The sequence below is a fragment of the Anoplopoma fimbria genome, chromosome 20 (genome assembly GCF_027596085.1).
Source record: "Anoplopoma fimbria isolate UVic2021 breed Golden Eagle Sablefish chromosome 20, Afim_UVic_2022, whole genome shotgun sequence".
NCBI classification, from domain to species: domain Eukaryota; kingdom Metazoa; phylum Chordata; class Actinopteri; order Perciformes; family Anoplopomatidae; genus Anoplopoma; species Anoplopoma fimbria.
In genome coordinates, this window is record NC_072468.1 from 3,908,337 (window position 1) to 3,932,866 (window position 24,530).

At 40.8% G+C, this 24,530-nt stretch overlaps 1 protein-coding gene and 1 long non-coding RNA gene across 2 annotated transcripts in view; both read left to right on the plus strand.

Moving 5' to 3' along the window:
- The first annotated feature begins 2,996 nt into the window (after positions 1 to 2,996).
- Positions 2,997 to 5,473, plus strand: sox4b (SRY-box transcription factor 4b). The gene is given in 2 exon segments (XM_054621165.1): positions 2,997 to 4,563; positions 4,566 to 5,473. Coding segments are annotated over 2 exon segments (1,254 nt in total). The 5' UTR covers positions 2,997 to 3,686; the 3' UTR covers positions 4,943 to 5,473.
- Positions 5,474 to 14,629: 9,156 nt separating this feature from the next.
- Positions 14,630 to 24,530, plus strand: part of LOC129110012 (uncharacterized) — a 78,063-nt gene continuing 68,162 nt past the window's right edge. The window contains exon 1 of the long non-coding RNA XR_008532109.1: positions 14,630 to 14,967. This is a non-coding gene — a long non-coding RNA (uncharacterized LOC129110012). The remainder of the gene's footprint in view (positions 14,968 to 24,530) is intronic.

Sequence of the window (24,530 nt, forward strand, 5' to 3'; positions counted from 1 at the left end):
ATTTGTTTGAACTAACTCTTTGTAACTCTTTGTGTATGTGCAGTGTATATAATGTTGTCATATTCAAATAATTCATCTTCTTACACACATACACATATATATATATATATATATATATACATAGTAAACTGTGTACAACATGCTTTGGCAGGAGTGAACTTCATTTTCACTCTAGTAAGGCAAATTTATAATGGGAGGGAGAGAGCAAGAGAAGTAGTTAGTAAAGTGAAGTGCATGGGGGGTGGGGGTGAGGGGTGAGGGGGTGTAGAGAGAATGAGAGTGAGAAAGAGAGAGTGAGTACATACAAAGAAAGGGAGAAGAAGAGGTGGGGGAGGGGGGCACCCAAAAGAACACCTGTTGAGATTAGGGTTGGCACGCGACCCACTCCAACTCGCGTGGCAGCTGCACCTCACTGGAACAATGGCAGTAAAAGAGAGTGAGGGAGAGAGACAGAGAAAGCGAGAGAGGAAAGTTTGAATGCACTACTTATCCTTTCAGGTCATGTGTGTATGTGTGTTTGTGTGTGTGTGTGTGTGTGTGTGTGTGTGTGTGTGTGTGTGTGTGTGTGTGTTTGTCTGGGTGTGTGTGTGGCATACTAATGTGTGCACTAAGAGAGGGAGGGAGAGACAGAGAGAAAGAGAAAGAAAGAGAGACAGAGAAGTATGGGCAGCCAAGAAAAAAAAAAGGCATGTGTATTCAAGTTAACTAGGAAGCCCAAACTAGGTGAAAGGTCTTATTTATCTTTGGGTTGTGGAAAAGAATATAATAGAATAGAGGACACCTGCTCAAGGTACTGAATAAGGTGTGTGCTTAAAAAGCCTGCCAGCTGTCACTCCAGGTGCACTGAGTTCCTGAGAGTTTGTTGGAGGAGAGAAAAAAAGTATGAAGAAAAGGTTTGTACTATTTGGATGTCCTTACTTTATACGTGTACAGAATCATTTTAAACCTTAGAGTATGATTTAAAGTATTCTTTCCTGAGGGAATTTTCTATATAGCGTAGACGCTATAACGTTTTCCCTGCAGTTGCTTATTAAAATGGCATTGAGCAGCAGTGAGAGTTTACGAGTTAACATTCTTATTTCCATTGCAGTTCTGCTCCATGAACACACAAATTGGAGCCCAATTACCCATTGCTTTACTTGGATGCACTGCAGATATGAGGCCATATTGAATATAATTGTACGCAGTGAAATGCATCCAGTAACACTGGTGACTATACTTTCATACTAATTTCCCAGTGGTGATCTTAGTCACCTCTGACTCTCCTTTAATTTACACACAGAACGTCTGACCATCTATCTATCATTCACTCTCTCTCTTTCTCCCCCCCCCACACAGACCCATTCCCAATTAATTTCATATTTTGATGTAATTTTGATGTGCAGTAGTCATTTCAGCGGTGACTGAGGCTGATTTTTTACCAAGTCCATATTTATTACACTGCATGGTCTACATTTCCACAGTTATGATATTCATACTTTGCTCTAACAACACACACACACACACACACACACACACACACACACACACACACACACACACACACACACACACACACACAAGCACGCTTGGATGTCTCTCTATCACAGAGGCATTATGTAATTCACCCCTGGTAACTGTTCTGGATGCTCGGTCTGATCTCTGTTACCTTCTCCAAATGTTCTGCAGCAGAGCCGAGCTGAGTCCTCTCCGGCTCTGCGACGCCATCTAGCGACCATCCAACACCTCCATCCACAGTGTGTCTGCTGGACTCCCTCCTCATCTCTCACCTTGTTTTTCTAGACTCGTTGATGCTTTAAAAGTGAAATAAATTCAGTCATTATTTTGTTAGGGGGAACTAGCAAAAAAAAAAAAGAAGAAAAAATAAAACAAAGTTCGACAGGTGTTTACTACATAATGGTGTTTGTTAATACTTATTATTGTTAAAAGCAAAAAAGTAGAAACAAATGAAACATAGTATTAGGTAATGATTATGATCACTCGGATAGTGTAAAGTTGGCATTTCAGGCTAACAATGTTGTGATTTCACTTGTCTGAGCATTATTGTGTTTATTCTGTCCATTCTTTATTGTATAGACACTGTTTATCTTGTTTGTAGTAAATTGGATAGAACGTCATCCGTGCGTAAAATGGATAATAATAAAATGTGCATTGCCGTGGGTTTGTCTTGTTTGTGTCACAGTTTAGAGGTGCTCTGCAGACACACTCTGCTTTTCTTCGCCTCCCTCTCCTTTCTCTGTCTGGTGCTCTGGAGAGGGGTTGGTTCGATGTGTGTTATGTGACAAAGGACCGCCCAACCCCGCCTCATAGAGAGAGAGAGAGAGAGGGAGAAAGAGAAGGAGAAGGAGAGAGAGAGAAGGGTGAAAGCACAGAGCACATACAGCTTGCTTCAGAGTCTTCTCTTCTCACACCAGCTTAACCACCATGATGTGTCCGACAGACATTTCCCTGTTTGTGAAGAGATGCTCAACTGTTGTTTCACACTGTGCCACCTGTAGGCTAACAATCACATCATTAAAAAACAATTATCAATGGTAGAAATGAGTAAAAGGCCAACTCTTTTGATATTACTAATCACTATACACGTTATAGGTAATGCATTCTGTGTCCAGATTGTCTCTGTTCAGTAACAAAGGTGTGCACCATTCATAACACCAACACAGAAAATGAGATAATTATTGCAAGCCATGGTGTGTTTCTTGTATTCTCAGTACAAACTGTGCTCCGTGTTAAAGTTTCCATATGGTAAAGTATACTTAACTTCCTATATAGCTCTATATGTTAATGGTACACACATGGGCTGGTGGTAGGAGGGTTAAAAAAAAAAAAAAAAAAAAAAAAAAAAAAGGGGTTCCATAACATAAGCCAGTGTCTCTTTAAAAAAACTGAAGTTTCTTGTTGTATTCTGGAATGAGGTCAGACACGAGGCTCCTCATTGCACACGCTGATTATTATTAGATTCCATTTTTGGCCAATCGGTGGAGAGGTGGGTGTGGATTTAGCGCAGAGGCAGGGTAGTGACAGCGGGCCATTGGTGGATTTTTATCGCCGTTGTATCTCGGGAAGGGATAAATACAAGCAAGGGGGGCCGGGACTGGAGGGCTGCTTGAAACTCGACTGCAGGTCTGCAGATGGAAGGCGGACAGTGTAACTCTAGGTTCTTTTTTTTCCTCCCCAGCATGCATGGCTTTTGTTTCTAGCTGATGCAGAGAAAAGCACTTACCTTTCTTTACACACTGAAGGCTACAGTGTGGATAGACTGCATAGACTGTGTGCAGTCACCACACGGCTGAATTGATTTTCTAACACAGGAGGGAGAGAGACTGAGAGACTGAGAGAGAGAGAGACAGATAACAGGGTACTCAGTGCTGTTTTATCACCTACAGAAACTGGAAATTAAACTTTTTTTTTTTTTCCCTTTTCTTTACACATCTAGCCTCTTAAGGCTACACTGGACTGAACTGTTCGAGTTTACTGCACATCTCAGGAGTGACTTTTCTTTTTCTTTACTCAAACTGTGAAGAGAGAGAGGAGGAGGAGGAGGAGGAGGAGGAGGAGGAGGGAGAGAAAAGAGCTGAGTTTGCTTTAAAGTGAATCGAAGGACCAAGCAGAGAGAAAGAGCAAGTACACTGCTCTCCCTCTGTGTGTGTGTGTGTGTTGTGTGTGTGTGTGTACAACCGGGCAGCATGGTGCAGAAAATGAGCCACACGGAGAGCACCGCCGAGGCTCTGTCCTTTTTCGCCGGGGATTCCAGCTCCGACTCCGGGGCGTGCATGGACCTGGACCCGGCCGCCTCGCCTCTCTCCCCGGGCTCCACGGCGTCTTCCACCGCCGGGGACAAGCTGGGAGAGAACCCAGCGTGGTGCAAGACACCCAGCGGCCACATCAAGAGACCCATGAATGCGTTCATGGTGTGGTCCCAGATCGAGAGGAGGAAGATCATGGAGCAGTCCCCGGACATGCACAACGCTGAGATCTCCAAGAGGCTGGGGAAGAGGTGGAAGCTCCTCCGAGACAGCGACAAGATCCCGTTCATCAGAGAGGCGGAGCGGCTCAGGCTGAAGCACATGGCGGACTACCCCGACTACAAGTACCGGCCGAGGAAGAAGGTGAAATCGAGCGCCTCCAAGCCTGGCAGTGGCGGGGACAAGGGAGAGAAACTCAACAGTAGCTCCAACAACACCAGCACTAAGACATCCTCATCTTCCCGGAAGAATGGATCCAAATCACCCAGCAGCAGCAAACCCCACAAATCACTTTTCGGGAGCAGTAGTAGCACCACCACCACCAAAGCATCACCTTTTGCCTCTGAGCACACATCAGAGCACCACCACCACCACCACCATAACTCTCTCTACAAGTCCAAATCTGTCTCCTCAGCAGCCAAGCAGATACCGGATCTCAAGAAGCCCAAGCGGGTGTACGTCTTCGGGGCCAACATGAGCGTCAGCCCGGCGTCCTCCGTCGTGGTCCCGGCCAGCCCGACCCTCAGCAGCTCGGCCGACTCCAGCGACCCTCTCAGCCTGTACGAGGACGCGGCCAGCGGCAGGGAGGAGGACGCCGCCTCCCCGGCAGCACCGGCAGCCTGGGCGGGTCTTCGGATCGCAGCGGCGGGCACACATACAGCAGTCGGCGGGCTTCCTCGCCGACTCCCTCCGGCTCCCACTCCTCCGCGTCGTCCCACTCGTCCTCCTCCTCTTCCTCGGAGGATGAGGAGTTCGAGGACGACTTGCTCGACATCAACCCGAGCCCCAGCTTTGATAGCATGTCGCTGGGCAGCTTTAGCTCCTCGGTGCTGGACAGGGACTTGGATTTGAACTTTGAGTCCGGCTCCGGTGGCTCCCACTTCGAGTTCCCCGACTACTGCACTCCCGAAGTCAGCGAGATGATCTCCGGGGACTGGCTGGAGTCCACCATCTCCAACTTGGTGTTCACATACTGAGTGAGCAAAAAATGCAAAAAATAAAATAGCTAAAAATCTGACCAGAAACAGCAGTTCCTGGCACGGTGGGCGTACTGGTTTGTGTACACAAAACTAGTGAACAACCCACTGAAACTAGTCCCGTCTCGTCCAAATAGGCAAGAGCTGCAAATCCTTGGGAAGCTAAACTTTAAAGCGGAAAAAGTAGCTTTTTGTACTTTTCTTCGGATGCGTGGACTGGGGGGGATTCGACCACAAAAGTGGAGCAAACACGAGAAGGAGGAGAAATGACAGACTGGCTGGGTTTCCTGACAGTGAAACGCTCAGTCCTGAACTGTTTTTTTTGAACTAAACAAGCTTAACTGTGATTGATTTGCACGTCCTGCGGTCCGCCGTTCACTTAATCAATGTTGTTGCTGATTTAAAAAAAAAAAAAAAAAAAAAAAAAAAAAAAGAGAGGGGACATTTCACAACTTTTTACCGATCGCCAAGTGAACTTCACCACTAAAAAGGTACAGATATAGGACTGTCGTGCGACATTTTTTTTTTTATTGTGGTATTTTTAATGAAAACCGAGGTGGGTTGATGTTTTTTTTTTTTTTTTTTTTTTTTAAAGTCGAATATTTTTCTCAAAAAGCAAAAAAACATGTTAAGCATGATAGCCTACTTTGTTCCTATCTTGTGCTGAGATTTTCTGTGAGACTGTCGAGCAGTTTGAAACTAGTATTAGGGTTATTTAAATGGATAGGTGGCGCTCGCTTTCGGTTCTTCTCTTTTTTTTAAAAAAAAAAAGGACATTGAAATAATCACCAGCTGTTGTAATTTTTTCAAACTTCAGGATTCAAACGTAACTTCAAATCTGTGCTGAACTTTATACACGTGTTCTCTACTATTCAGGACCAAAATTCTTTCCTTTCAGATGATAGCTATAGAGAAATCCTCACCGATTCTTTTTTTTTCATCCTCTGAACTTTGTTTTGTACATGTTTTCAGATGCCATTTTATATGGGATGTTGTATTTATATACTGGGCCAAGCATTTTCGACTTGATCATTTTTTTGTTTTTTTTCCTTGTATACATGATCTAGTCCTGTTCTTTTCTTACACGGTTGTATGTCTGTCTGTCACATTTCCTTCTCAGGCGAAGGGCTAGAGTTTTCAAAACACAACTTTTCATTTCATTTTATATTTAAATGTACACACTTTTTGGACACTTAAAGAGAGGAAACAGTTTGATTATTTTCTCAGTGTATTTTTGTACAAATCTATATAGAAAATGGGGGAGTCAACAATCGGTGTGTGTAGCCTGCTAATACAGCTGTATTGGATTTCCTAATTTTAATACCCCGGCGGGCTGGTTTTCATGCTGCCTTCAAGTGCTCATGGTAAGCTCGTACTTATGATTTTCTATCGCCTGTTCAGATGCTTTTGTAAAGACAGCCAGCAAAATAGACCTCCTATCACTGTGGTGCCTATGTTTGTTTGAAGGAATTGAAGGCACCAAGGTATTTTTTATTTACTTGACCCAACCAGAGGAGGTGATATTATTAGGTGTGTTTCAATTCACAAATTTGGAAAACTTTCTTTAACTTGTACCAGCACATACTGACTCGACTCCTTTGATGTCAGATCTCTTAACATCCATAATTGTCAGTACAGGCATGATATACTTAACCACGCAGTTAAAGGATGCAAATGCGATTTCTTTCCGACAGCACTTGAAAGCAGCACCAGCCTTTGTATCTGCCTACCTTCTACGTTTACAGTGCCAGTCTGCAGGCTCCTTAAAGACAAGAATGCATTATTTCTAGAGGCTATTCCTGTGGACCATGTGGTTTTAACAGCATCACTATCTTAAGCAGCCACTTGTTTTTCTTTTGCATTTCCCTTCAGACAACTTGCCTATGACAACAAATGAGGAGATTGTAGCTTTAAATTTGACATATTTCTTGATGTTTTCATTAATTGATGTCACATTTGCCAATCAACCTCTGGATTGAACAGGCTATCAATACAGCAAGCAAACAACAAGGATGATAACATCAAGCATATTCAAATTTCTGACTTGAGTTCCGCAACACCTTCTTGTTCTGCGTTTCTCATTGTATTTGAATATATAATCTTTTGTACTTGTCAGCTAACTATTAGCTAATACTTGTTTTAGTATCTTTATGGCATGGTGAATAGCATTTGTATTTCAGATTCAGGTTATTAGCTGTTGTGTTTTTCAGAAAAAAATAGAAAAAATGAGGAAAAACGATGAAACGTGAACTCGATCTTTGTATATTTGACTGTATCATAAAGCAAAAAGATTGTGTGTTTATGTACGTCGTGCTATCGAGGACAGGCACTGTCTAGAACTGCTATCTTTTACACATCCTTACTTACATTTAAGGTGGTCAGTTCAGGACTCTTTTTATATATATATGAAAGCATTTTTAAATATATTGACTTTATTTTTCATCCATCCTGTGCAATATGCTGTGTAGAATTATCATTTATTGTCTCTAATCATGCCATAAACAAAGGAACCACCCTTTCTTTGAGACTCAGAGAAAGGGGGGGACTCATGCCAGCTAAATTGTGTCCATTCACTGCCTGTCAGATTGTTGATATAAACTTGTGTACAGAACTTTTTCAAGGAAGGAAATAAATATCAGCTGGAACTGAAACTCTACAACTCTTTCTTGATTCTTTTAATCTCTCTTTGACTCTTCCAAGAAGATATAAATCCAAAATTGTTTGATAACAAATACAAAACAGTAATCACTTACTTTTTTAAGAGGGAAGCAAACCTTATTGTTGGGACTACAATGTGAAATGAAAATGAAAGATCACATGTTCTATAGGTCATTTGTTTATTTAAAGACAAACATCTCCATCTATAGAAAAAGGGACGTCGTTTCACATTAAGTGAGTAGCTATTGTCCATGTCTGCACACCTGTCTTAAGACTTTTAAATGCACAACAATGTTTTCTACATTGAGTGTGAATGGCCCACAGATGGTCCACCAAGCTTTTCGAAAGCTTGTAAATTTCCCCACTGCGGGACTAATAAAGGATTATCTTATTTTATCTTATCTTATAAAAAGCTCACAGACACACACACACACACACACACTTTACTTCCCAGTTACACTACAATAGGCAAGACTGATTTTCAGAGTTTTATAGCAGGCTACCCCCTCTATAGACTTAGGATGCATGGTCTTGATTCTCTAAAGCCTTTGGGAAGCTTACAGCAGCACCCTGGAGCCAAGAAATAGATGCATTTATATAGACTCAGACGGAGCAAATCAATAAGATTATTTTAACCCTATCGTGACACATATTTCATAGGTTTTCATGTTAAGCCCCATAAGGCTTAAGTCTACATCATGCATTCAAAATGTATCTTAGGGACTGGATGTCCCATACTGATGATTATAAGGCCATAAAACCTGACATAGTTTAGAACTATACATAAATTGTAATCCCAACAACACTGAGGCACATTCATTGACATGTACCTCGGATTATCGTTTGGTTTGAAGTCTTCACAAATACCAAACAACACTACAAAATTATCAATAACATTACCTTCACATGAATCTTCACAAGTGCAAAACATAATAATGGCTAACAATGCATTGACAGATTGATGTTTCCTCCTTGATATTTTACTAAACAATTACTGTCTAAAAGACGATACATTATAGAAAACACCTGCAGATATAAATATGTACTGCCTGCATCCTTTGTCACATCATCCCCAGGATAGTCAATAAGCACAGACTTCTCTAAAGCCAAGAAACCAACATGAAAGGCTAACCTGTCCTGACTAGATGTAGCTTTAGGGAGAGGGCTACTACTAACACATCTGTACATTGTAAAGGTAGTGTATCCATTCACCTAGCGGCCACACGATGAAGACGAGCAGTTTTGTCACCATCCCATGACTAACAGCACTGTTTCATTACTAATGTGCTTCTGGAGTGGCCAGTTATTTTGCCTGCTTAGGTTTGTCTAATTGCCTAAAATGTATTCCTGCAGAAGAATAAAATGTTGCACCTTTACAACATTAATAAAATCTGCACACATACCAGGGTCACTTTAATTGGCCGAATGATGAGGAGTAGCTGTAATAAAAGGCTGTTTATGGGAGAAAACACAATTATCAGTTCAAAAGGTAAATCTTCTTGGGCCTCATCCCAGGAAAACGGATTCTATTTATCTATCCAGCCCGTTGTGCTGTATGCTGGCTGTCTGGTGTTCAGACAGTCATGATTTCCCTTCCCCCTCTCCCAGACAGACCCTTATCATGGGGGGAAGGGCTGGTTTAGCAGCAGTCAGCCAAGGGCCCTCCAGCATAGCTGACGAGCATGTCTGTCTGTCTACGGTGTGTGTGTGTGTGTGTGTGTGTGTGTGTGTGTGTGTCTGTGTGTGGGCTGAAATTCTATGCATAAAATTGAACCACATGACATGGTTCTCCCTTCAGAAAAAAACATGCACTGTATGTCTACCTCACACATTAACGGATATATCTTTTTAATTGTTGTATAAAACCCACAACTGTCTACCAATGTAGCATCAAGGCTTCTTCAGCATGCAGCATGAACCTTGCAGTACGTACTTGTTATGTGGGACTTTTTCGAAGCAATACATTAGCAAAATTCTATTTCATTCTATTCCACAACAGCTTAATTAGGTGTGTGAAATAACAGTTACATTTGACTATATAGAGCCATTAAGTATGGTATAAACACCAGCGGTTGTTTCAGTTCATAGAGCTTTGCGTTTCTTAATGTTGTAATTGGATGCAAAATTAAATTAAGATAGCAAGACTTTAAGCATGTGCTTTCATAAAAAAAATGTGCTATATTATGTAATGTATGGAACAAGCCAGTATCATTTAAATAAGCACTCTTGTGCATGCCAAATTAGTTTAATTGCTTGTGTGTAATGAGTAGGTAAGTAACAAGACGTTAATATGTATTTCATAAAACATTTATTATTAGGTTAAAATCAGGTTCACATTATTTAACATATACACTATTATGTACAGGACGTAGCCTCGCTTCATGAGTTCTGATTCACAGAAATGGGACGACAGGAGAGGAGATAAGTGAAAGAAACAAAACAGACGACACATGTCTGTATTTTATACAGTACACTAAACATTTAGTAGCTGTGTGCAAGAAGCAGCGTTGCTTGTGGTTGCAGAGGAAATACAGTGAGTGTGCACTTGTGCATTAATCCATAAGTGATTTTATGGAGCTGCTACAACTAACTCCTTGCAGGATCACACCAGTATGCAGATAAATGCATTTATTCCGAGCTTAATTGGCTGTGTGTAACCACTGGTTTTACAAATAATGTAAACACTGTCTTCTTTTCAGCTGGCAGTCATATGCGTTTTGTAATACCCCGATGCATATTGCTTTACTATTTAACACCCTGGTGATAAATATGTATCAATGTATCATTCAAGGAGATCATATCTTCAGTGTGTGGTGTAATCTTGCACATTTTTTCTAACAGCTCCAGCACTTCCGTGTGTGTGTGTGTGTGCGTTAAGCTCCTCTAAGCTGTATGTAGCCTGCTCAGTGTGCAGTCTCATGCCTGGCGCAGCTGATTCCACAGTGGGAGATATGCAGGCAGCAGCCAGGGCAGAGCAGAGCGGAGCAGAATGGACTGACTGCTGGAGTCAGTGGCCCAGTAAAACCACAGCAGGGAGGATAAGAGCTCTGCCGGAGGGGGGGTGATAGAGGCATGACTGTGTCTCTATGTTGGCCTGTCTGTATAGGTAGCTGATCTACGCTCAGCCCAGAGGGGCAGGATGGTGTAGTGGATTAGGTGATGGTGGGGGTATGACTATTTCTCCCCTCTCTCTGTTTTATTCTTTTTGGTACTACATAACACCACGTGTTTCATGTTTACTGGCATATGAATGGAGGACACAGTGGTGGTGTCTGTTCTCTTTAGTTTTCTGGTCTCCACCTGACTGGCTCCGTCTATGTACCTGAGATGTTCCCGTAGGCTTGCATTCACTTGAAAACGGAAACATCACGCAAACTGGAACTCACAGAGAAGTTGTTGCTTGTTTGACTGGTTTGTTTTCAAAAACCCCAGGTGGTTGTGGGTGAGAATGGTTCCAATGTGTCTGTCTACTGTGTGTCTGCCAAGAGATGGAAGAACTACCTGTCCTTGAGTTTGAAGCAAGTGCAGTATAACAGGCAGGACCACATTCTGATTTGCCTGCTAACATGCATGTCTGTGTGTGTGTGTCTAATGACTGTTATTGCATGTGTTTGCGTGTCTGTTATGTGTCTGGTTGATTTATTTCTTAGACTTGCACTTGGCAGAGGGGAGACACAGTTATTACTCCCTCTCTCTCCTGCCTCCGCTCCCAACACACACAGGGAAAAAGCTACCACCACTTCCACCACTGATTCCATGACCAATAGCATCTTCTGTTACATTTCTCATTTTGTGTTGCTATATACCTGGGAATGAGCTTGCTAAAAGGTAATAAACTGTGCTTTGTCTTAAAAAGAAAACACTGTTGCATATAGAAGTATAACCACAACTAAAGATTCCTACCCGTTGTCCCCAGTTTAACACAACAACGGGTTGTTATCAAGTTTACCTTTGTAATCAGTAGCAGGTGTTAATAATAGACTGGACTGATGATGTAAACAGAGAAATCTTACAAGTCTAGTAAATAAAACTACCACATTTGCATGCATATAGAATTAAACAATTCATCTTGTTATGTAATTAAATAAGGGTTGTACAATTAAGTAATTGAATAATGATAGTTTAATGCAAAAATATTACTGCATCATATATAAAAATAAAGGGATAGAATAAACAAGATGAATGAGACATTTTATTCTAAACCTCACATGCTTACTTTGCATATTATGCTTTTTTTAGATTAAGAGGTTTCACCTTGTAGCAGCGTTGCCATTATTTATATTGATTTGCCACTCTGTGCATTAAATAACAACGAGACCTTTTTTTTTTTCTTCTTTTGTCTTTTCCTTTGTTCCCCTGCTGCTGCCCAGACACAATGGTAGTCTCAGGCGCTTGCATCCAGGAAAGTTTGTGTCAGTCAGTCAGTCAGAGAAAACAGACCAAAAAAAGAAAGAAATTATGAAGCAAGGAGTGTGAAGAAATTTAAAGTGTTACTTTAAGTGGCCACTAGAATAAGAGAAGTGAGAGAAAGAGGGGAAACCTGCAGGATGCTAAAGGGTGAATACACAATGAAAAAAATGATTAATTAAATAAAATGAATGAAACAAAGATAAATAATTATGTCATGACAGAGAGACAGGTACTTGATTGACTTTAAAAAGATAAACTAAGTAAATGAATCAAGTGAAGAAATTTAAAGTGTTACTTTAAAAGAATAAGATAAAAAGAGGTTCTCAAATGGGGGAAACTAATGTAAATGAATCAAATGAAAAAATGATTAATTAAATAAAATGAATGAAACAAAGATAAATTTAAAGTGTTACTTTAAACTAAGTAAATGAATGGCCACTAGAATAAGAGAAGTGAGAGAAAGAGGGGAAACCTGCAGGATGCTAAAGGGTGAATACACAATGAAAAAAATGATTAATTAAATAAAATGAATGAAACAAAGATAAATAATTATGTCATGACAGAGAGAGACAGGTACTTGATTGACTTAAAAAAGATAAACTAAGTAAATGAATCAAGTGAAGAAATTTAAAGTGTTACTTTAAGTGGCCACTAGAATAAGAGAAGTGAGAGAAAGAGGGGAAACCTGCAGGATGCTAAAGGGTGAATACACAATGAAAAAAATGATTAATTAAATAAAATGAATGAAACAAAGATAAATAATTATGTCATGACAGAGAGAGACAGGTACTTGATTGACTTAAAAAAGATAAACTAAGTAAATGAATCAAGTGAAGTTGGTGAGTTAAATACAATAAATAAATCAGACATAAGACACATCCACAGTCCTTCTACACTGTTTTGTGCATGTAGTTGTTTGACTTTGAGAGGGCGGGACTCTTTGGAGAGCGAAATGAACTAGGCGCGGCCAGAAGGAGCCCCATCCATCTATCACACGTGCAGACAAAGGGGGGACTCCTCCACAACACAGAGCTGGAGGTGCCTTCTCAAACTTTTTCCACGACGCACGCAGAGCAAAACACCTCCAGGTGAGTTGTCTTCTGCTCCTTTTTTTTTATTTGTGTGATTTTCGAATTTCATTTTCCAGTGAAAAGTTGCTGCTGTAGTTGGTGCGTCAGCGCTCAAAACTTGAGCACAAAGCAGGAGAGAGAGAGGGTGAGAGACATAGAGAATGAGGGGGGAGAGAGAGAGAGAGAGAGAGAGAGAGAGAGAGAGAGAGAGGAGCGGTCCCCTTTTCCTTTGTCTGACGCTTTGAGGAGAGAACTTGAGGGGATGCTCAGGCACGCATCTCCAAAAACGCTCAATAATACTCAACAAATATATATATTTAGGATGAATTGTCAGTGAGCCTTGGTGGAGGTGAGATGGGGGTTTGTGCTGTGTCTCTTGGGGATGTTGCGACGCACAAGACAAAGCAAACTGCCTGTCAGAAGTTTGCGGAGAAAGGGACCTTTTTACGCACGCTGGAAAAGTGACAAAAAGACAAGTATTAGTTCATAAATAGTTTGTAACTAGTAACTAGTTCCCCCCCCCCCCCCCCCCCAGTCCAGTAGTTTTATGACAGTGGTGTTCGTGGTCTTGCGAAGTTGCCAGTGCACTGAGGGAATTCAGAACAATGCAATCAGGTGTAAAGTCTCTAAGAAACAAAACGGTGACAGAATTAAACCTGTTGCACGAATGAGGAATATTGTTTTGGAGGTAAAAAAAGATTAACGCAAAATAGTTTGGTCTCGAAAATCACTATGAAACTTGTTATAGTTGATTGGAAACAGTGCAACAGGTATAAGTCGCTGCAGCTTCTTTGTTACAGTAAAGGCTCCTTTGTTCTCAGTCCATACAAAGAAAACCAGCAGAAAGGAGCGCAAATCCACAAGGAAGCAACTTTTTTTTGAACGCCTGATATTATTTTCACTTGATAAAAAAATATTTTGAATTTAGTTTTTAAAGTGTAGAATAAGCTTCTTTTTTTCCATTTTTCATTTAAATATATAATACCCGCCGGAGCACGTCAATATAAATAGGCGTAGTTACTAACTGTGGAAGCTTTATTTGAAACTTTCATCTTTTTTTATTAGGTGTCTAAAACATAACAAATGTAGTTTACATGATTTTTTTAAGAAACTTTCTTCATCATGTGAAGGTGTGGCCAAACAACTTGTTTGAATTTGCTGCATTCCATTGTATAGTAGCCCTACCCTGAGACTTTGTATTAGGCACCGTTGGCCCTTTCTTGATTAATTTGTTAAATGAAACAAAATTAGTTCAGCGTTCTGTAAAAAATTTGGTATGGATACATTTGTTTTTCCAACTTTTTCCAGATCATACCACGCATACAGACTTTTACACAGCACAGCCTCACGCACCTTAAGTGTTGCTTGGTTCAACTTCATTAATAAAAAATGTATAGATTCATTTTGTGTTTTTCTTATACCAGTTTTAAGCAATGAGCAAATGTGTTGCACTTACATAAAGTTTTTACTACATGCTTTCAATTTTTTTTTCTTGATTCCTCAGGGATCTGTCCTTAGGTGGATTTTAACACCAGATTAACCAGCAAAGCGTTTTCTCCAGTTGGTGGTTAAGGAAAAATATGTGGAAATCACATGGAAGATGTACAGAGTCACCTATCAAGCAGCTTTTAAGCGGCAGAGGAGGATTAAGAGACTGTGCAGTTTTCTTTTGGAGAAGGTGAAGACTCATCTCATAAGGATTTAAACCTCAGGAGTTGCAGTGCCAGGCGGGATGCATTTTAGGCACGCTTGGAAATCTGAAACTCATGGAGACACTTTAAGGATTATAAAAAATGTGTAATGTGTCTCTCCACAAGACAGCGTCCCAGCCCAAAGTCACTGGGAGAGCAGGATATTGCTTCTATGATCCGTTTGGCCTCCACATGGGTAGGTGATATCACTTTGTACTTGGATTCAGCACTTGTTCAAGTCCTTGTTTGTAGGGCTGCCTTGCTCACTTGGAAGTAGAACTGTCCAGCAAGCACCCCAAACAAACACAGAACACAAACATTCATTTCCTAATTTCATTTACATTTTGCTAGAGGCTGAGTTGCCCCTATATGTGGCTATTTGTGGGAAAGTTGTTTTAAGTGCAAGAAAGAATCAAGATAAACTAGATTTTCAAAAATAAATCAATGCTTTGGAGCATCCTTAAACAGCCATCATATCCTATAATGGATAAATATATACCCATTGTTCCCCAGATATGCAGTCAATAAAAGCAGTTTGGACAACAATCAGGATAAAAAAAAAGAAAAAGGTTTATACTCTGTCATATACCACAGCCTCGGGGTTTCATAAATGGAAGCCCAATTTGACGGGTTGACTTTTCCCACTTGCCGTACACACAGTTAGAAACACATTTGCCCTAAAGCTCCTCATGATCACCAGCCTATTTACTGTACGCTTTAGAGTAATTATTAGATAATTGAATGTTGACAGTTAATGATAGATCATATTTCTCACCGCTACTACATAGGCCGTTGTTTTTTTATTTGACAAGATTGCATACATTTTCCTGACTGATCCAATTTTGTATGCAACTTCATTGTGGTAAAAGTTTCTGGTAAGCAGACTTGACTTACCCAGTTCGGTCGGTTTGGCTTAATTCATTTGTTCATAATCAGTTCTTCTGTGTTACATGCCATCTGATGGGTGGTACAGTTCTAGCTTGTCCAGTTGACCCCAGTCAGACACATGTCACCTCAAAGTCCTTGAGTTCACTGAGGGGGCGGTACAGAAGAGAATGAGCTTTAAAATGAAGAAGTAACATTTGTATTTGTGCCTGTTTTTATGAAGCAGTTAATTAAGGCAAGCCTGTTAAATCTTGAGAGATGCAGGCAGCCCTTTAACCTGTTCTTGAACAATATGTGGGTGTGAGAGAGAGAGAGAGAGAGAGAGAGAGAGAGAGAGAGAGAGAGAGAGAGAGAGAGACTCACTAATCAATGATGTCATTAAGAGCCAATGAGAGCCTGCAGTGGTACTTGTCGGCATCCAAGCTCCGCCTCCGGCCTCTGTGCATGGCAGCCCACATGGTCCTGCAGCATCACATTGTCGCCATGCTGCAGAGAGAGGCAGAGATACAGAGATGTTGCCCGTGGCTGTGTGCGCTGATGTTACAGTAAAATACCATGTTCGCTCAAAAATAGCTTGTTTATCAGTGGAAGCATATGCAAGGAACAACCTGAGGGGTGCACAGGCATTTCTTTTTGTTTACATTAATGATTAGCCAAAAAATACATTAGCCCTTGAAACATTAGATTTGAATGAGAATGAGGAAACAACATCCAGACTGATTAAGTTCAATTATTTAAATGGTAAGCTCAGGCAACTGATATTTTCTTATTTATGTGCCAGTAAATTAATGAAAGCTTTTATAGGCTAAATTATAGAAAATTAACTCTAAAAATTACCTGAATTCAGCATAAAATATTGAATTTATAAGGAAAAGAACGTAAGGTTACCCAACAGTATCGATGTCAGCCTTAAGACAATTTACCTGCACTTATGAACAGGAGAGTTTTAAGATTCAGGGAAAACGGCTCCCTGCTGCTGTTTTGTAACAGGCTCAGGTCACAGTCTGTAAATGAGTGGATCAGTGTGAATGTGGGTCAGTAAACACTGTGACACACAGGTGGGACAGATGTAGGTCAGTGGTAGAGTATGGGTGCTGATGAGTCATGCATACATACATACAGGAAGTAGGGCCAGAGGATGCGTGAGAGAGAAAAAGAAAGGGATGCTCAGATGTTGTCATGTGGTAAGAGAGTTTATGCAGTGCATTTCATCTGGGCCAGCCACCAGACATGTCGGAATCACACTTACCTTCATTTCTGATTCAGCAACCCTTGAATTTCACCTTTCTTGCTTCATTGTTGTAAATGTAATTGTGTATGTCATATGGAGTAAAAAGCTGAATGGCCATCTGCACTGCTAAGCAAATGTTTTATTTCAACTCTGAGCATGGTAGCTTTATATAAGAATAATATATGTGTTTAATTCTAGCACATTTAATGTGCAAATGCTCTGTAAGTTAAGTGTGCTTATAACATTTGGAGCTCTAAAACCATTCTGCCCTACTATTCTACTGTGGAATACAAGTGTGCAGATTCAGTCCAGTACCCAGTTAATGAACTTGTGAGTAAAACAGAAACATCAGGTTTAGCATAACTAATCATTATGACAGGCCCAGCACTGAGCTCTTAATAGGCATTGCATGGTATGGTTTCTGCTACAATACAGTATGCTCCGCTGTGTGTAGCTTAATTACATTGCTTATCTGTAATGCTATTATCAAGTACAGTGCAGTTTTCATAACATTTGCCATTTGGTGGACGCTTTATGAGAGAATGCGTTTCTTTTTTCGTACGGCCGTCCCAGTGGGAGTTGAGCTTCTAAAGCTAATCCATTGAGTTACATGGGACAACATTTGCACAGCAATCTGTGGCATCTTCCAGCTCTGAAGTCTCAATATCCCTCTAAGCTGGAATGCTCATTAAAATGGGCAATGGTTTCACACCATCTCTGTCTCTGCAGCATATGCACAACTAAATCTGCACCAGCATAATCTCTCATCCCATCTGTATTTGCTATGACATTAATATTAAGCACTTCATTTTCTGGTGAAGTCTGATTAGGACCACAAAGCAGGTTACTGTGTAGGAGCAAAGTAGTACATTGACACCAACCCAGACATCAATGCATTCTAGTTTACGTAATTCTTTGCTAGTTATTTTTCTGTAATGCATGACATGTCCATGAGCTGGCTTGATGTTATGCACAGTGCATTAGACTAGAATAGGCCCGCAACATTAGGCCTAGAATAACCAATCACTACCAAGAGCCTAACTCTCTCAGACATCCTGTGGTCAGCCCCCGGAAAGCTATCAGGTTTAGTTTTACCACTGCATGTAGCTTGTGGGCATAACATGAAATCCCTACAATACATGTATGCGTACACTGGTTAAGTTTTACGGTTCATCAAACACCAGAATTACAACGAATAGCATTTAAGGTCCAATCTGTTTTTGATACACATGAAACACTGTTGACCCATGGCTGTATATGTTTACATTATGCTTAATTGAATTCATACTATTTTTGCACTCTGACATATAATATTTGATGGTCCAGTACAAGCACTGACGCATGGACAAATACATTTCGAACTGGATCATCAAAGCGGAAGAGCCGCACAAACAGATTCGTATTTGATACCTAGTTGTCAAGAAAAAGAGACTGAATTGATAAATATGAGTACCCCTAAAACAGTCTAAAAATGATTTCATCTAATTTTTCTCACCAGCTGGATATGTGTTGATTTTCTTTTTGATACAAACCAGCGTCTCATACAGGACAATGCACTGTGGGTACAGTAAAGTTACAGTGCAGTAAAAACATTAGTCCCCACCATCACTAATCGTGACAACAGTCCTAATTCTCCAAGCTACAGGCATTCTGTGGTCATCCTGTTGCAAACTATCAGAGCTTAGTTTTACCACTCTGTGCCTGTAGCCGCGAGATAAGTTAACGGGCTCTGCTGGCATGCTAATACATACCCGCGCTGGGGGGGACAGGAATAAATTATTTCTTTATGACTGCGCACAAGGCAGAGCATTTGAAGGAGGGGAGGAAGAGTTAGAGAGGGAACATAGGGAGATGAAGCAAGGACAAGAGACATGGGGGTGAATTATGGGCCGCAGAGAAAGGAGGGAGAGAGGGAAAGCCAGAGAGGAGCATTAAGACGGAATGAGAGGGTTCGGGGTAAGAGGGAGGAAAAGGATAAGATAAGAATAAGACATATAGTAAGCTTTATAGTGTTCTTTATATCTGTCTCTCTTCAGTTTATAGTAATTCTCTCACCATGACGAAATGGGGTAGTCATTTTATGTCGGACAGTGACTGAGTTTACGGAAAACCTAGTCCTCCAGAGCTTCTTTATTTTTGCAGATAGGTAACATTTGAATGAGCTATGAGCTCATGAACAACAAAAAGGTTTGCTTTGGCAAATAAAAGCTCTGCAGATTTATTTTAAAGCTTTGACATGAAAACCATTCAGCCTGCAACCACCATCGTATGACCTTTTGATGGACTGTGTCCTAGTTTGAGATATCCAAATCATGCAATGAGAAATAGTTGATGGATAATGTTTAAAAATGGTTGAATGACTGAAATCCAACTAAAAACACTGTCATTGCTTTTGGTGCGAAAAGGCAATGATTGAGATCTGAGGGAAAATGAGGACAGGACTTTGTCATGCAGATTTCTATTTAGTAATTTTATGTTTGGGTTTAAATGTTAATGTCTTGTTTTGTGCCACATTTTGTGCTTTTCTGCCTGCTGCACATTTGCCCGGTGGGATGTGAGTGAAATCAAGACCGAATGGCAAACAATAGCATGACAAATCATTCGGAAAACCCATAAAGGTATGCGCCAAATCAAAATTCACTGGATGGGAGTGTTGCACAGCGGGCCTATCTGCCCCTGAAGATATTGCTTTCTTCTCCTCCTAGCAAAGGTGTAGATATAGGGACACAAATTCCAATAAGAGCTTTAGCCAGTTGTCTGTCTATTACAGGTCAACTTATTTCCTCCATAAATGCACAGCATGTTGCTGTCTGGGGATGGACTGATAATCCCTCTAAAGACTGGGGTTTTATCAAAGGCTAAATCTGCTCCTCACACAAACACACACACACACACACACACACACACACACACACACACACACACACACACACACACACACACACACACACACACACACATGGACAGACATGCATCAGGAATATCCACATGGGAACACACAGACAGAGCAGCTACACACACACACACACACACACACACACACACACACACACACACACACACACACACACACACACACACACACACACACACACACACATATGAAGGTAGACTCGCCTGGTAGACATACAGTCACATGTGTAAAGCCCAGGATTTTTGTCACAGACAAATCTGTTATTGTCTGGTTGTTAGGAGATTAAGAAGCAGTGATTCTATAGACACCAACACACACTTGTCATTAGAGGATGAACACCGGCTTGCTTTCTGAATGCACAGGGCAGTCCAGTGACACCAGTACAGCTTACCTTTTAATACTGTGATTTAATAAGTCCATGTAGACTCAGGAAATCATTTTGGTGACAGCTTTTATTTCTATGCACTTATTTCTGTTTTTACATCACACTTTCAATAAATCTCCTTTCAATCACTGCCAGTCCATTATTGTGCTGCCTCTTTCTCTGATTTGTTTTGTTGACCCAAAATGGCTATGTTTGCCTTGCTAGTTCACCAACGATTTCTGAGTCCAGATTAACAGTCTCTGTAAAAAAGATTTCCAAACAAGCTTTTGTAGTTTGGTTCATTTGTGGCAAACGGTCCATTAGATCAATTTTACCCAGAAACATGGTCATGCCTGTGTTTGTGCCTATGCTAACACATTCTCGACCCTAGGCTTGAGACTATGACGCTCTTCATGCCCCTCTAGTTCAGGACCTGCTGGTAATAGCGTGTCAATATCTGCTTGATACATGCATAGTGTCTTTTCAAAATGAACTTCTGTCTTTAAAGTAATTTGGATTTAGGTAACAAAACCACTTCATAAGGATTAGGAAAAGAGCGCGGTTGATGTTAATTTGACAGGCTACCAATTTTCTTGACAAACAACTCAAGTGATTAGCAACTCACGAGTCACGTGACTTAAAACACTAATGCTTCACATGACTTACTGACTGAATGTCTACATCACTTTTAGTTTAACACGGGACACAAACAGTGGTCTCCTGGACTAAAGTCCTGTGTTTGTCTTTTTTTGTGTCCGTGTTTATTTGTCTTGTGTGGGAGTACATGACCGGCTATGTCACTGCCTTTTCTCCATGCACAGTTATCCCTCTGACCTTTTCATAGCAAGAACAAACCTGTTTGAGCAGGACTACGATATGTCAAGCCTCCAACAGTGGGAGGATTAGGATAGCTGCCCATGGCTCTTGGTTTGTTGTTTTTGGTTGACCCCCTGCCTGCCCCACACTAAAACTCGTGGCTCCACTCTTTTTCTTCTCATCGGATAAAGGTGTGTGGGAGGTGGTGTAGCTGATGACGGTGCCATGACTCTAGTATCACATAGGGGCTGCATCCTGCTGAATGGTCTGCTGTGGTATCATGCCTACCACATACATAGGCGCTACACTTTGGGCAGTTATAGCAAGTGGGCGCTGCTTCCGTTATACCCTGACCAATACTATTGGGGATGTTTCATCTCCTTTGCTATGAGTTAGAAGTGTCGCAGCTGTTGCATAGAATAAACTGTCCTTGACCTTGACCGAAGGGCAGCTTACCTTTGCAACCATACTTTTATACTATATACTTGGGCAATGTTTCTATTCTAGATCCGGGTGGTGCATTTTTCCAGGTTATGTATAACTTTTTGGAAAGCAAGAGCTGAGATAAGACAAGACAGAGGGGCTGCTTACAACCTCTTTCTACTTGTATAAAAATGTGTCAGACACAACAGTTAAAGGACAAGTGTGTAAGATAAGTGGCATCTAGCAACCAACTGAATACCCCTCTGCTCACCCCTCCCTTTCCAAGCCTTTCTGAGAGCTGTGGTGGCCTTCAGGTAACATAAAAACATGAAAAGTTCTCTTAGAGCCATTGTTTGGTTTGTCCGTGCTTGGCTGATGTAGAAAAACATGGCGGTAACCACCATACAGACTAATAATTAAGTCATTTACTTTGCACAACAGAAAAAAATCAAATACTTCATTAGGGGATAATTGCACAAGAAATGACTGATAATCTACAGAGAGGTAAAGCCATAAAGTGTCCCATTAGAATGTCTTTCCCTCCTTTTTTAGATTATACAGTACAATCCCATACGTTTGTCCTTACTTATTTCAAGGTATCTAGGCATTGTGAATAATTTTTCGTTCTAACAGCTTGGAAAACGATAAATATAAAACACCTGTTTAAAGTTGATATTGTACTGGTCTAATATAATGCTAATCCCCGGTAATGTGGCTATTTGAGAGCTTAGAGCTATTTTCCTGGAGGTATTGCGATGAGCTGCAATCTTGTTAGGATAAAGATGTCAGATTATAGTGAGGTGACATATCAGCATTAAACAGAAAGCATTTTGAATTGAATACCTAAAGTAATATCTGGGTGTGTATTTATGTGATGCTGTGTGCTATATCCTTACCACGGTTGGAGCAGTAATAGTCAAGCAAGGCAATCCAAGATATGATCTGTTGTCAAATCTTTTTTTTTTGTTCGCTGCATAACACCTTGTCAGGATTGTGTACCATGGTTGACTAGTACTGAATCAGATCTGTTTTGACTGAGATACATTTGAGCTAAACTAGATAAAGTGTGATACATCAGATTATATCCTGTAACACTAGCTGAGATATCAAAGTTTAGACTGTCCCAGTCTCTACTGCACCCCCTTTTGTATTCATAAAAACAACTCCACATCTGGGAATATGAGGTTTTTCATACGAATGATAGAGCGTAGGATGAAGATCTCTGCGTCTTCTTGTGCATTGCTGTATCTGTCCCTTGGAGAGATAACTGATCACATGAAGGCAGCCAGTAACGGCAGCCTGACAGCACCCAGAGCTGAACAATGTGCCTACTGGACCAGGATTTGTTTGAATATGTTTGCACATGCTGCTTTAGGGCCCCAGTCTGTAACTCTTGTTTTGTAGTTTGTTTGTCTTCTGAGCTCTTGATACTGTATGTACACTGACCATCTGAATCGTCTTCCCTTCTCAGATGCTCATTTTGCTGATATCACATCAATTACAATGCTGCATGATGCCGTAGTAGCATACTGTAAAATGATGAAAAAATGTATCTGTGATTGGAACACTTTTCTTAAAATAATCGTCATCAGAGATCTTCATGTCTGGGAATCTTCATGTACGGGTGTGCCATTTATAGCCATGTGATGGATAATGTAAAATGTTGGGTTTCCTGGAGGCAGAATATGCATCAGACTATGAAAGCCTTCCCGTAACTCCGCACTGACACGATTTTCCAGTCCAGTGCGAGGCATAATCTGAGTGCCTGGAAATGGGCTGAATAAGCCCAAGTAAATGCCCCGCACTCAATAATGTAGTACATTACTTCCATACTGGATACAGCACTGTGTGCTGAATACGGCCGGTTACAGGCCCAGTTTATTATAAAACATGGCACAACACAGAAATCTTTGTACAAATTCAAAAATCTTTGTACAAGATAAAAAAAATCCAGATTGCATTATTAAACTGAGGCGTTTTATAAACAATATAAGACATCCAGATGAGAATAAAGGCTGTCATATTAATATAGGTATTTTCATATGAGGTCAATACGTCATCTCTGGTGGGAATGTGGCTGAATAAGGCCAAGACATGCCCTGCTCTGATTATTATGCATCTAATTACTATGCGTCAGCCGGTAGCCATTCTGTGTTGCCAGCGCCAGCTCACAAGGTCAAATTCATGGCACTTGGCGAATGTCCTTGCTTTATAAAATTAGATTCTGACTCAAACTGTGTGTACTGTACAGTGTGTGCACGTGTGACTTCGCTGACAATCTCGGACACTGAAATTGTCACACACACGCAAGCCCAGCCCGCACACAGTGTTTGGTATAGCTTGCGGCAATGTTCACAACACCTCAACATTAGACACTGCTCTTATTAGGACTAACCAACCAGTGCTGAATCACAGTGGACACAACATTTTTTTTCCAGACAAGGTCAAGACGTCAGCTTCAGCAGAGTAATGAGTTGAGTAAGCATGAGTCATGCTTTAAATTATGCATTAGCCTGTTAGCCTGCACTCTCTGGCGAACAGGCAGTCTTAGCTTTCAGATAGATCTCAGAGGGTGGATTTGCAAGTGACCCTGTAATCTGTGGGCATGTTAATGTATTCATACATGGAATTCAGAAATTGTCAAGTTAACCATCCAAAAATGACACACTCCCTAAACATGTACTGTTGACTTAGTCATAACTAATCATTCTAATTCAATTCTTAAATGGACACCACTCGTTTAACTACGTGTATCTGCTGGGGCTATCTTACATTCAGGCTTATATTTTGTGAACAGGACCAATTTGCTCTCTTTCTAAATTGAGTGGCCCCATGTAAACACATTAATTGGCCTAGAGGGAATTAAGAATGTTGACATGCAACTTAATTGTCCATTTATATGACTCATTAACTTCGTATTCCAACTTACCTGCCTTCACATCACTACCTCACGCAGCCTAGAGGAACTTGACTGGCCTCGTTCTGGCTAAAATTAAATTCAGATTAATTTGAATATTCTTTCACACACAACGTTAATCCCTACGCACCAGACTACTTTGCAGTTGGGTTGGGTAGATAATCCACTTCCAGCCTCGACAGTATGCATATGTGTGGGTGTGCAAGTGT